General features: G+C 36.4%; 1 protein-coding gene across 2 annotated transcripts in view; it reads left to right on the plus strand.

Annotated features, from left to right (window-relative positions):
• The window catches only part of LOC149959860 (potassium voltage-gated channel subfamily KQT member 1-like), an 87,896-nt gene that overhangs the window by 23,149 nt on the left and 51,572 nt on the right, over window positions 1-13,175 (plus strand). For both annotated transcript variants that reach the window (XM_090166563.1, XM_090166564.1), the window contains exon 2: window positions 11,309-11,503. In XM_090166563.1, the coding sequence (XP_090022689.1) occupies window positions 11,319-11,503 (185 nt within the window). In that variant the 5' untranslated portion in view covers window positions 11,309-11,318. The remainder of the gene's footprint in view (window positions 1-11,308; window positions 11,504-13,175) is intronic.

Consider the following 13,175-nt stretch of genomic DNA (forward strand, 5'->3'; position numbering starts at 1 on the left):
TATTTGATTATTAAAAAACTTGATGGGTGATAACTCCAGGGTTGGCACTTATTAAAAAAATCCAAACAATCGTTTTTTTTATTTAGGCCTAATTCAGATTTTTTTATTTAATCCGAATTTTATAGATTTTATTGAATTTTTTGAATTTTATACAACTAATGGCTCTTTTCCTGTATAATTAACGGATATTCTATTTTTACTAGTTAGCTAATCTTAAATTAATTTAAATCTTAATTAAATTTAATTTTCGTTTAATATTTTAATTTTGGTAAGATTTCAATTCAATTGCAATTTATTTTAGTAAACCTTTTGAAAAAAAAACATTATACACACAACGGGCTAAGTCACAGATAACTTAAGTTAACAAAATTTTAGACAAGCAAGCAACTAAAATACAGTCCAATATAGTAGAAAAAAATAAAAATACCCGCGTAATACAAAAAACAAAAAAATTAAATTATTAAGAACCTATTTTTTGCTAAATTTTATTCCTCCATTGAAATACAGTGTGTGATTTAAATCATGGCTTAAATCAAATTTATTTAAATCACTGAAATCATGACTTAAATCAAATTTATTTAAATCACTGAAATCATGACTTAAATCAAATATATTTAAATCACTGAAATCATGACTTAAATCAAATTTATTTAAATCACTGAAATCATGGCTTAAATCAAATTTATTTAAATCACTGAAATCATGGCTTAAATCAAATTTATTTAAATCACTGAAATCATGACTTAAATCAAATTTATTTAAATCACTGAAATCATGACTTAAATCAAATTTATTTAAATCACTGAAATCATGGCTTAAATCAAATTTATTTAAATCACTGAAATCATGACTTAAATCAAATTTATTTAAATCACTGAAATCATGGCTTAAATCAAATTTATTTAAATCACTGAAATCATGACTTAAATCAAATTTATTTAAATCACTGAAATCATGACTTAAATCAAATTTATTTAAATCACTGAAATCATGGCTTAAATCAAATTTATTTAAATCACTGAAATCATGACTTAAATCAAATTGATTTAAAATAGCGAACCCTGGATTACTCACAGTCCCTCAGTGCAGTTAAAACCTCTAAAGAGGGTCAGGGAAAACCTCAAAAGAAGGTCAGGGAAAACCTCTAAAGAGGGTCAGGGAAAACCTCTAAATAAGGTCAGGGAAAACCTCTAAATAAGGTCAGGGAAAACCTCAAAAGAAGGTCAGGGAAAACCTCTAAAGAGGGTCAGGGAAAACCTCAAAAGAAGGTCAGGGAAAACCTCTAAAGAGGGTCAGGGAAAACCTCTAAATAAGGTCAGGGAAAACCTCTAAATAAGGTCAGGGAAAACCTCTAAAGAAGGTCAGGGAAAACCTCTAAAGAGGGTCAGGGAAAACCTCAAAAGAAGGTCAGGGAAAACCTCTAAAGAGGGTCAGGGAAAACCTCTAAATAAGGTCAGGGAAAACCTCAAAAGAAGGTCAGGGAAAAATTCTAAAGAAGGTCAGGGAAAATCTCTAAATAAGGTCAGGGAAAACCTCAAAAGAAGGTCAGGGAAAACCTCTAAAGAGGGTCAGGGAAAACCTCAAAAGAAGGTCAGGGAAAACCTCTAAAGAGGGTCAGGGAAAACCTCTAAATAAGGTCAGGGAAAACCTCTAAAGAAGGTCAGGGAAAACCTCTAAAGAGGGTCAGGGAAAACCTCAAAAGAAGGTCAGGGAAAACCTCTAAAGAGGGTCAGGGAAAACCTCTAAATAAGGTCAGGGAAAACCTCAAAAGAAGGTCAGGGAAAAATTCTAAAGAAGGTCATGGGAAATCTCTAAAAATGTCATTCAACCCTGTTCCGGGAGTTAATCTTACTTCACTCCAATTCAAAGACATTTTAACATACTCACTTATCCCGTAAGAACTCTCTTATCTACTTATAATAATATCCGTATCGTGCGAAAACAAAGAAACGCTTTCGATCGTTAGCGAATTCTGGCGGGCATGCGCACTTGGAAATTATCGAGCGGTTCTCCCAAAGGTCCTTCTCGTGCGAAAGGAAATCACAAAGGACTAATAGAAATAGCCGCCAAAACCATGAATAAGAGTGAGCGTATGAGTGCTAAGGTTGATTCTCGACTGGGTTAACAAATAGAGCATTTTCTCAAGTTTGAACTCATGCATTTTTGAACGAAAACAAAGCCTCCTGTTGCGTGCTTTTCTTAGGTCGACTGGAATGAGTCATTATCGGCGGTTCTTAGAAAGTGACAGATGGCGGGTTTTACGCGGGAATTGTCAGACCAACAGTCTGTACAAATAAAAGGCGAAATGCGCTAGCAGAAGGTACTTTTAATACTAAAATGGGCTGCTCTTAAAGACGAAGGAGGTTCGCCGCTGTTTGCGGATGTCGTCAAGTGCCAAAGAAATGAAGCAACAGGTCCCGCCAGTTAACCCTATTTCTGGCTCTATCTACTAGGGCTTTATCTTGTTCAAGCATCCACTTCAAATCTTATTTCCAAAAGTCAATACCACGAGTCTTTTGTAAATATCTTACCGAGAGCTATTGACAGAGTGAGGACATTAGAGATAGGAAATCGCCCCTAGCGGAGGCTATTAGCACTTCCACCTCGCGGTAAAAGGAGCCAGGTTCCATCCTAGCTTGTGGCACTGGGTGAAAACTCGGAACAACTCTTTCCGCGTTGAGTTTGCAAGTTCTCTAAAGCTGTTTCCCCTTCCATGTAAACCTGTAGAGGTTAACGGTAATAGTGAGTTTAGTGAGCGGTGGGCTTGCCACCACCCTCCTACGCATTGAAACCCGGCCACCTGACATTTAAAGGCATTAAAAGTCGCTCGATGACTTGAGTTTAAGATCGTGTCTTAGGTATTACCAAGAATGTATTGAAGTTACTAAGAATATTGGATTCTGATTCCCATCCTCGCCGCCTTCGTACCTTAAATTCGTCTGCTTTCCTATTCAAGTTTGCTATAGAGTAATGGCAGTGCTACGTCACACGACGTAACCCATACTTTTTCCTATTCATAAAAAATTCGCGTCCACAATGGCGCCCATGGCCAAAGCTACAAAGTGCTACTACTCTATATAGTATGACTTTGAATGCCCTTTAAATGCAGACGAACTTTCTCCACAAAAGCTGTGAGGATGGTACCAAGGGTTAATGCTATGCTGAAATATTCTTAGTAACTTCAATACATTCTTGGTATTACAAAGAGTGGTAAAATACGCGAATAAGTAGAATAGTCCATAATGAAAAAGGATTAAAAAGCTAAACCCTTAAAAAACTTAAAAATAGCTCGTACCAATAGGTCTTCGAGCAAACATTAAGACGCGAATCTCAGAGCAAATAGATCTTCGAGTATTAGCCTTTAGAGAATACGAAAACGTACTTTTTGTACTTTAGCTGGAAGAGAGCATTGCGCCACCTATTGCTTAAATTTTTTAATACCAACCAATTTTAATAGATGGCGCTTTAGTTTATTTTTTAAAAGTATTGTTTCACTTTAATTAAATTAGTGAACGTCCATATTTGGTAACACTGAACACGTACGCACCAAAAGTAAAATTTCGTAAATTATTGGAAACTTAATCAAGTTGAGAGTTAATAAGTTAAACAAAATTCGTATTTCTTCCTGTTAAACGTGTTTAAACTATCAAAAATCAAAATTATAGGTCTTAGTATTTAAACTAATAATAGGAAAATTACCCAAATCGTAAAACGCAGAAAAATTAAAAGTTACCTTAAAATGCCGAAACTGTATGCTGGTGTACTATTGAATTTGAAGTCGTAACGAAAAAGGTGCAATTGTACTTACTCAGCTGCTGAAGAAAGGTTCCTACGCCAGTTATATTAATTTATTTTAGAAATTTATCTTGCGTAAATTTTAAAGTGACCAATAAATATCTAATATAGATTATTATTTTTAAGCTTCATTATAGCTTGTTTTAAGTATAATGCTCTTAGACAATCATAATATCGCACGTTTATGTACGTTAACGTGGTGATCTCGGCATTACCCGTTTTATACTTACCCTGGACTCTCCAAACGAAATTTCTTTAGGTATGCCAGTACTAAAACTAAATTATTACAACTGTTTTTAAATATCATCTTTGTAAATTAAATAATTATCACTCTGAAATATAACGCAATAAACGGTTTTTTCCAAAATTATATAACGCGCGCGATTATACTTCGAATTTCAACCGTAAACAGGCCAAATTCGAAATTCCCGCCGATGATTTACCGGAAATTCGTGCTAGTATCTTTCCGCCAAATGTACAAGATGTTTTGCCTTTCTTAACCTGCAACTGAGTATAGTTATGGCAACGCTGCAGTCCGAACTTGCTTTTTTTAAATTTAAGCGTTTAGTATATGATTAAATAAAAATAGTTTAATATTGATGATGTAGATGGCGTTATAGTATTTACCAAGGCTCTGGAATCTGGATAGATACTTATTTAGATAAAAATAATACAACTTTTTTCCAGAGTTCTGAAGTAAATGTTTAGGAAAATATAATTAATTCTAGGTTTTTTGAATAAAAATTGAAATTTTGATCTGAAAAGGGAAATTTTAACATCCTGGAAGGGAAACTTAATCTCTGCGATCTGGCATTACTGAGGACGCCACGACCAGGGTTGGACATAAGGCACTAGTCACGGCATTTGACTACTAAATTAAAAGCTCTGACTGCTATAATTAATCGAAATCTGGGGGCTCACTAGTCAATTTGACTATTGAAAAAAATACCTAAATATTCATAAATAATGGCAAATATGGCGTATCATAAATTCATCATTCAACAATCCCATTTTATTTAAAAAAAATTGTGATGGGCCAAAGTCACGTAACTCAAGTGATAAAAAACTCCTATTTTAATTCTGACGGGTAAAGCAAAATATTGGCTGTCCTTCTTGTTTTTATACCCCCTTTTACCCCCACTAGTCAGACTGGTTGAATATTCTAGAATTGTGTACTCAATACCAAAAAGTATCGCGTATTAATTTCGTTAATAGTTAAGACTTAGTTAAAACTAGTTATCCGTTTTATACCAAATACGCGACATTTTTAAATTAAACTAATTAACAAATTAACTTTGATAAAACGTCAAAAACGTGTAAAATTCTTCGGCGACCAATAGCAAGACGACCAATAGTTGCTGGTTGCTATCGCGCGTCCCTTTGTCCCGGTCTCGTGCTCGCAGTCTGGACGCGTAACTTGACCGTGAAGATCAATCATGCGGGAACGACCTGCCATATTGTCCGTTCCGCCGTGAAAGAACGCGTAAGTACTTTGATTATCCTTCATTCATCGAAAGCTTGTCGAAGTTAATGTAGTACATCCTAAAGCGAATGTCGGTCGTGATCCGATGGGAAATCGGGTAACAACTCCTTCCGCGTTGAGTTTGCAAGTTACCCCCCCCCCCTGGTTAAAGGGGATTTCCCCCGAGTTCTTTGATTTCCTCTTTCCATAAAACATGTTCAGGGTTGCCACGGGTCAGGGAAAACAGGGTAAAGTCAGGGTATTTAGAAATGGGTCTAAAAAGTCAGGGAATTTTAAGAATTTTTAAAAATTCAGGGAAGAGCCAGGGAATTCAATTTTATCTTGGCACTTTTTAGTTCCACATCTATATGTATATATAGATGTGGGACTATTGTTTTCGTTAGAATGTTGTGAAGTGTCGGCGTCGTCTTCGTCGTCCACATTTGCAACATCTTCCATATCTTTTGAACGGGGTGACATAACCCCACCGTTTTTTCAAAGAATGCTTAATATGGTTGCCACTATCTGCACAACCAAGTTTCACGGGTTAAATTTAGTTAGCGGCGCTCTGCCAGCCCCTTCTATCCGACCCCCCTTAGGCACTTTTAAAAAAAATACGCAGTCTTATTTTAAAAATACGCAGTCTTATAATTTTGGATACGATTGACTTTTAAATTCCGTTTAAGTTTTAATCTATGTAACCGCTATACCTCTACAATGTGCGCACGTTTCAGCTCTGTCGTGGAAACAGGGGGCGCAAAAGCCCCCCTTTTCCGATTATAGCCGTTGATTTACGCACGCTGATTATTACCCAACTGAGTGACTTAAAAATTTAATTTCTTTTTTAAATTACGTATTTACTTTAGCTCTGATGGGCGCCGCATAAACCACATTACCGCTGAAGTTCGTTTTTGTCTTACGCAGGGTGCGTGATTTACGTATCGAAGCCGCGTATGGCCAGAAGAAATAAATAAGTGTGACACTTAGAGTGGGGGTTTTACGTATCGAAGCCGCGTATGGCCAGAAGTAACAAATAAGTGTGACACTTACTTATCGAAGCCGCGTATGGCCAGAAGTAACAAATAAGTGTGACACTTACTTATCGAAGCCGTGTATGGCCTCAAGTAACAAATAAGTTTGGCACTTACTTATCGAAGCCGTGTATGACCAGAAGTAACAAATAAGTGTGACACTCACTTATCGAAGCCGTGTATTGCCAACGCTATTCGCGTGCGATTTTAGGTATAAATTTGAAACTTGATGACGTTATTAGGATGGGTATTGCGGATATTTTACCAGAATTAATTTTAATTTAACCAAGGCTTAGGATGCTTTGGCCTAATTTTAACGCTTTCACGTGCGGTTTGAGGTTTAACTTTGAAACTTGATATATTTATCAGGGTTGGTATTCTGGATAGTTTACCAGACTTAATTTTAATTTAACCAAGGCTTAGTATACTTTGGCCTAATTTTATCGCTATTCGCGTGCGGTTTGAGGAATATTTTTGAAACTTGATTAAGTTATTAGGATGGTCATTGCTGATATTTTACCAGACTTAATTTTAATTTAACCAAGGCTTAGCATGCTTTGGCCTAATTTTAACGCTATTCGCGTGCGGTTTGAGGAATATCTTTGAAACTTGATTTAGTTATTAGGATGGTCATTGCTGATATTTTAACAGACTTAATTTTAATTTAACCGAGGCTTAGCTGGTTTTGGTCTAATTTTAACGCTATTCGCGTGCGATTTGAGGTATAACTTTGAAACTTGATATAGTTATCAGGGTTCGTATTGCGGATATTTTACCAGACTTAATTTTAATTTAACCAAGGCTTAGCTTGTTTTGGCCTAATTGTAACGCTATTCGCGTGCGATTTGATTTATAACTTTGAAACTGGATGTAGTTATTAGGATGGCCATTGCTGATATTTTACCAGACTTAATTTTATTTTAACCAAGGCCTAGCTGGTTTTGGTCTAATTTTAACGCTATTCGCGTGCGGTTTGAGGTATAACTTTGAAACTGGATGTAGTTATTAGGATGGTCATTGCTGATATTTTACCAGACTTAATTTTAATTTAACCAAGGCTTAGCTTGTTTTGGCCTAATTTTAACGCTATTCGCGTGCGATTTGAAACTTGATGTAGGTATTAGGATAGGTATTGCGGATATTTTACCAGACTTAATTTTAAATTAACGAAGGCTTAGCATTTTTACGCAGTCTTGACTGGATTTGAGATACGGGGCTCAAACTTTTAATACATTTAAGAAGCTGAAGTCTGACCCTATGTTTAACTCTTTTAACCCGCGCCAAGGGTTAGTGAGCGTATGCGAATTTTCTTCGTAGTTCCTAGTGGATTTGAGATACGGAGCTCAAACTTACAATACAGATAAAGAAGCTTACGTCTGACGTAATGCTTAACCTTTTGACACGCGCCAAGGCTTAGAGAATAATTAATTAATTCATCCATGTGGAACTAATATTACGGCCTTGGCCGACTTGTTGAAAGTAATTTTACTCTAGATCTATGACAAATTCTATGATTATCGTTTATTTCCTTGAAAGTTTGGTTAATTTTTTCAACATAGCAATAATTTTCTTTTTACTGAAATATAAATCCATTTAAATTTATTAACATCTGATAAAATTGAAATATAAAATAAACATTTTGGCCTTATAAGTCAGGGAAAATCTCTTAAAATGGTCAGGGAAAACAGGGAATAGTCAGGGAATTTTAATCTCAAAATTCTGCGGCAACCCTAATGTTCAGGTTAACGGTTTTCATGAGAGTAGGGAGCTGTTGGGTACCTCTGCTGTAGAGTGTACGGGATTTGGACGAATGTCTCACCCCATCGGCTAACCACCACAGTATGACGTTGCTTAAACTGCCCGTCGCGAAATGAAGCACCTACTTCTGATTAATACTATTATGCTATTAATTATATTAATAATGATGGGGTGGGGGAGTGGTTAGCGCTTTCGCCTCGCAGCGAGAGAAGCCGGGTTCGATCCCAACTTGTGGCACTGTGAGAAAAAACGGAACCACTCCTTATGCTTAAAAGGGTTTTCCCTGAGCTCCCCTCCTGCTCATTGTAACCCGACCACCTGCTTAAGGCATTAGAAGTCGCTAGATGACTTGGGCCTGAGGTGGTGACCAGGGTATTAGCCTAGCTGATAATTATTATTTTCGGTAGAATTCTACGAAATAAAATAAAATGATTGTTGCGTTGTCAATTTAGTAAATGTGATCTTATTTTACGCTGTTTTAGATTTCTTTTCGCAACATATATTATTGATTCTTGCTCAAGTGTTAACCGAAGGTACACGTCATGAACGCCTGTTCATACTTTGGATTAATTTTTTTACCCTGAATAACCATTAACCATTCAAACTGCCGTGTAACGCTTTGGACATCATGTAAGTATCGTATAGGATAAATAACACTCTCCAATTAACTATGCAACCCAGAAAATTGACGCACTTCAAAAAATTGTAGCACTTCAAGAAAATATAACACTTCAAAATTTACGCACTTCATGAAATTCACGCACTTCATGTAATTCACGCACTTCATGAAATTCACGCACTTCATGAAATTCACGCACTGCAGGAAACTCACGCACTTCAGAAAATGGTTGCTTCTGCACAGTGCTTTGATACCGCTCTTAGAATCGTACTAGCGCTCATTTCTTCAATTTCCTTGACACGGAAACTAAAACAGTAAATTAGTATCAAAATGCCGTGAACTAACGATAAAATGTTAGCAATTGGACACTTGATTTAACATTTAAGAGACCATCGTCATGAAATAGAACTTATACCGTCGCGACATAGTTTTCTCCATCTGGAAGATCTCTAAATATAAACTTAAATTAAGCGTTCGGTAAATGTAAAATGACTTTCCTGTTTTAGATCTTCTTAATTGCATATCATTTGTTTTTACGAATTAATGCTAATCACGATCATCAATAGGAACATGGCTACCATTTTGCGCTATCACATAACAAAATGCACGTCCTAATAAGCCAATGTTGGTTTTGGGCTCTCATTCTTTGCCCAATTTTTCCCAAAATTTGTTTTTAGTAAATTATTGGGTATTAAAAGTTATCAACAAAAAACGTTTCAATTGCCGAAAAAACACATTTTAAATCAAAATAGTGAACTTAAGAAAATTTTTATTTTCAAAAATGAAATCATTTGTCCAAACAAGTTATTGAAGATTTTCTAGCACGTTCCCTTTTTTTTGTAAATTAATTTTCTTATCAAAATGTTTCTGAATGACAAATTAAGAAATGTAAATAAAAATGTTTATCTCGAAAATAAATTAAAATCTTATATTAAAAATAACTATTATAAACAAGTCGACTTCAAGTTCTTCAACATCTTTTAAGGGGAAGAATACAGTAAAAGCCTCTTTTTCGTTCAAGCTGAACGTTTCTTTTTTAACGATTACATAATTGAATTATATTTTTCTTATTAGGCTGAACCTTCCTCTAGTGCTTAAAATAATTTTGATAATTATAATATTAATAGTTAACGAGATATAAGGTCCTAACTAAAGGGTAGTTTGGGCGCTTGCCCAACTTGTTTAGCTCCGGGGGTCCGAATTAAAAAGTAATTACTTAATTATTTTTAAATTAAAAATTGTCAAAATTATTTAAGTCACTAAACAAGAGGCTGTTCTACACATAAATATTAATTTTATAAGTTAAAATACAAGATTAAAAGAGTTCAGCTTGAAATAGCGCGAAAGTAAACAATGGCCACTGTAGTCTTCCCCCTTAAAATGGAAATGTTTTTAAATAAAAATTGGATTGGTCAGAGCACCAAAAGCCACGGTAGAGGCCAGAATGTGCTTATTTCAACTTAGGGAGAATGACATTTTGTAGACTATCCTCGGGGAATTATGGTGGAATTCCCCCCCCCCGCCACTAGAGGGGGGATATACGTCACCGGTGTGCACTTCTATCGCGTCAGAAGACGTCAGTTTAAGGGAACCAATCAGATACCGAGCTGAGTTGATTTGGTCAAGGGAGGAGGAACTTACTGTCTGAGCGTGAGAAGGTTTGGAAGCAACGCCAAAATTCGTCTCAACTAGTCAATCTCCCAGAGTTGAAATAAATATATTCTTGGTAGAGGCAATGTTGAAGACCGAGAAGACAGCGAATTTCCACCCTTCTTATCATGTACTTAATTTTTTGACGAGTGACAACTGTGATTGACATCTCTGACAACTTGCTTGACAGCTCTGACAACTTGCTTGACAGCTCAGACCACTTGCTTGACAGCTCAGACCACTTGCTTGACAGCTCTGATAACTTGCTTGACATTTCTGACAACTTGCTTGACAGGTCTGATAACTTGCTTGACAGCTCTGACAACTTGCTTGACAGCTCAGACCACTTGCTTGACAGCTCAGACCACTTGCTTGACAGCTCAGACCACTTGCTTGACAGCTCTGATAACCTGCTTGACAGCTCTGACAATGTGCTTGACAGCTCTGACAACTTGCTTTACATTTCTGACAACCTGCTTGACAGTTCTGACAATCTGCTTGACAGATCTGACAACTTGCTTTACATTTCTGACAACCTGCTTGACAGCTCTGACAATCTGCTTGACAGCTCAGACCACTTGCTTGACATTTCTGACAACTTGCTTGAAAGTTTTGATAACTTGCTTGAAAGTTTTGATAACTTGCTTGACAGGTCTGACAACTTGCTTGACAGCTCTGACAACTTGCTTGACAGCTCTGACAACTTGCTTGACAGCTCTGACAACTTGCTTGACAGCTCTGACAACTTGCTTGACAGCTCTGACAACTTGCTTGACAGCTCTGACAGATTGAGTGACGCTCATTATGTATGTTCAATTCAAGAACAGTCTGAGTCGTCGGTCAAGCTGTCCACGCTGTCACTCCTCAAGAAATTGACAAGTTCAGTTTTGCGGGGGTCAAAATTCGCGCTCGAGAAAATAGAATCTCTGTTCTCGGCCTTTAAGATTTGCAAATCTAAAGAAAGTAGCGTCTCATGATTCGCGTATGTTGCAGGAGGCCCTATATGATGCTGGACAACAACGGAGAGCCCAAGTCGCCGGACACGATGGAACTGCAGGACCCCGACCCAGTTGCGGGCGAGAGTCGGGGTCAGAACGCAGCGCCGCCCACCGCCGCCACCGAAACCTCCAGCCGAGCAGAGTCTCAAGTCAACATCACGGCGCTTGACATGAGGGCTATCTTTGACAGGTATGGACATTTTAATTTTAAATTGATATTGAAATAGGAATATTTTTAATTACTATATTGTGCCCTGAAATGGTTATGAATTTTTCTAACATCTAAGCATCTTGACCCGTGATATTCTGCTATTTCATTGTACTATTTTTGAATAGTGTATTGTATTGTCAGGTCTGAGTAGTCTATTTAAAGCAACTGTCTGCTCTATCATTGCCACCTGTATTATCAAAAGGCCCCTGTTATTAGAGATGGCCATGAATCTATCCGAATCTTCGAAAAATAATGACTTTAGTGGAGAGCGTGGAGCCATCTATTAATGGGAACTGAAGCTAAAATTCAAAATAGCGAAACAATAACGTCGTCAGAGAGCCATTATAGAGTATTATAATTAGACCACTTTTACTCTACTCAGTGAACCTTAACCTAAATTATATATCCCATATAAAATATATTGTAAACAATTACTATAATTGAAGTTATTGACAAATTTACAAACGAGCCAATCAACGCGAAGCGTACTATTATGTCCCGCCTTTTGGGTCAAAATGTAGCTTCAGCATCTTGTTTTGATTTCGACGCTAGCGACATCTGTTGAAAAAAGAGCTACTTCACCTAGAGCCGACACTTGCTTTAAGTATTATTCTGATCAAGTACTATTCTTTAATACAATTTTTGTAGGCAAGTATTCGTAATTAATGCTGGAATGATTACCTATTGCATTTTCTTCGTAATCTTGCTGGAACTGATGTTTTAATTAGTGGAAACTATTGGTTACATTAATTAGTGCTACAATATACACTATTAGTGCAAAGTGTAGCGTAGAAAAAGCTACGCTAGAAACGATTTGTCAATGTTCTTCAAAGGTGTATCACTAATGCTACACAATTCAAATATCATTTTACTACTTTAAAATTTAAATTATTTAAGTTGAATTTTCGTTTTTCACAGTGTTTGTAAGATAAATTAGAGCCAGAATAAATTAAGTGTTGGCTAGACGCTTATATCAAAAGGTGGATAAAAATGAGGACCCACCCAGCAAAATTTTAAGTTATATGAAAGACCAATAAGAAAGTGCTATTTCATTACAACTCGTTTGAAACGCGGACGATTTTAAACCGAAAACACGAAATTACGCGAGACAGGAAATTTGTCTCCATATAAATTCCAATTTCGCCAGGTGGGTCGACATTTTTACCCACCTTTTAATATAGGAGTATAATAACACTGAAATTTCGGAAATATATTGGTTTTATTGACATGCACTTTATCAGATATACGCATAATACACTGGAAAATATTAGTGCACTTTCTAATACAAAGAGTATGGCCAATAGTTTTTACTAATTAAGTTAAGCATGAATTTATTTCTACAGCTGTACTCTACTCTCTATGGCGTTATTTTAGAACCAACCAATATTACCGGAGAGCCGCTTATTCCTCGAAACTCGCCAGCAGCTCACTTGAGAGACGGGGAACGGTAGTTTTAAGCCTTGTCTCCATTCTTTGCATCTATTCTAAATATGTAATTAATGATTAAATTGAGGTTTTTATATTAATTGTTAGCAGGTGTTTTACTACCAGTGACAGCGAAAAAACTCCGTGTCACCAGGTATAACAGAAGCTAGGGGAGATTGGTGCTAGTTACGTTAAAACAAGCCATAGCGTGATTTAGCTAACGAAA

Source organism: Leiobunum rupestre, chromosome 2, assembly GCF_980474605.1.
Source record: "Leiobunum rupestre chromosome 2, qqLeiRupe1.1.hap1, whole genome shotgun sequence".
NCBI lineage: Eukaryota > Metazoa > Arthropoda > Arachnida > Opiliones > Sclerosomatidae > Leiobunum > Leiobunum rupestre.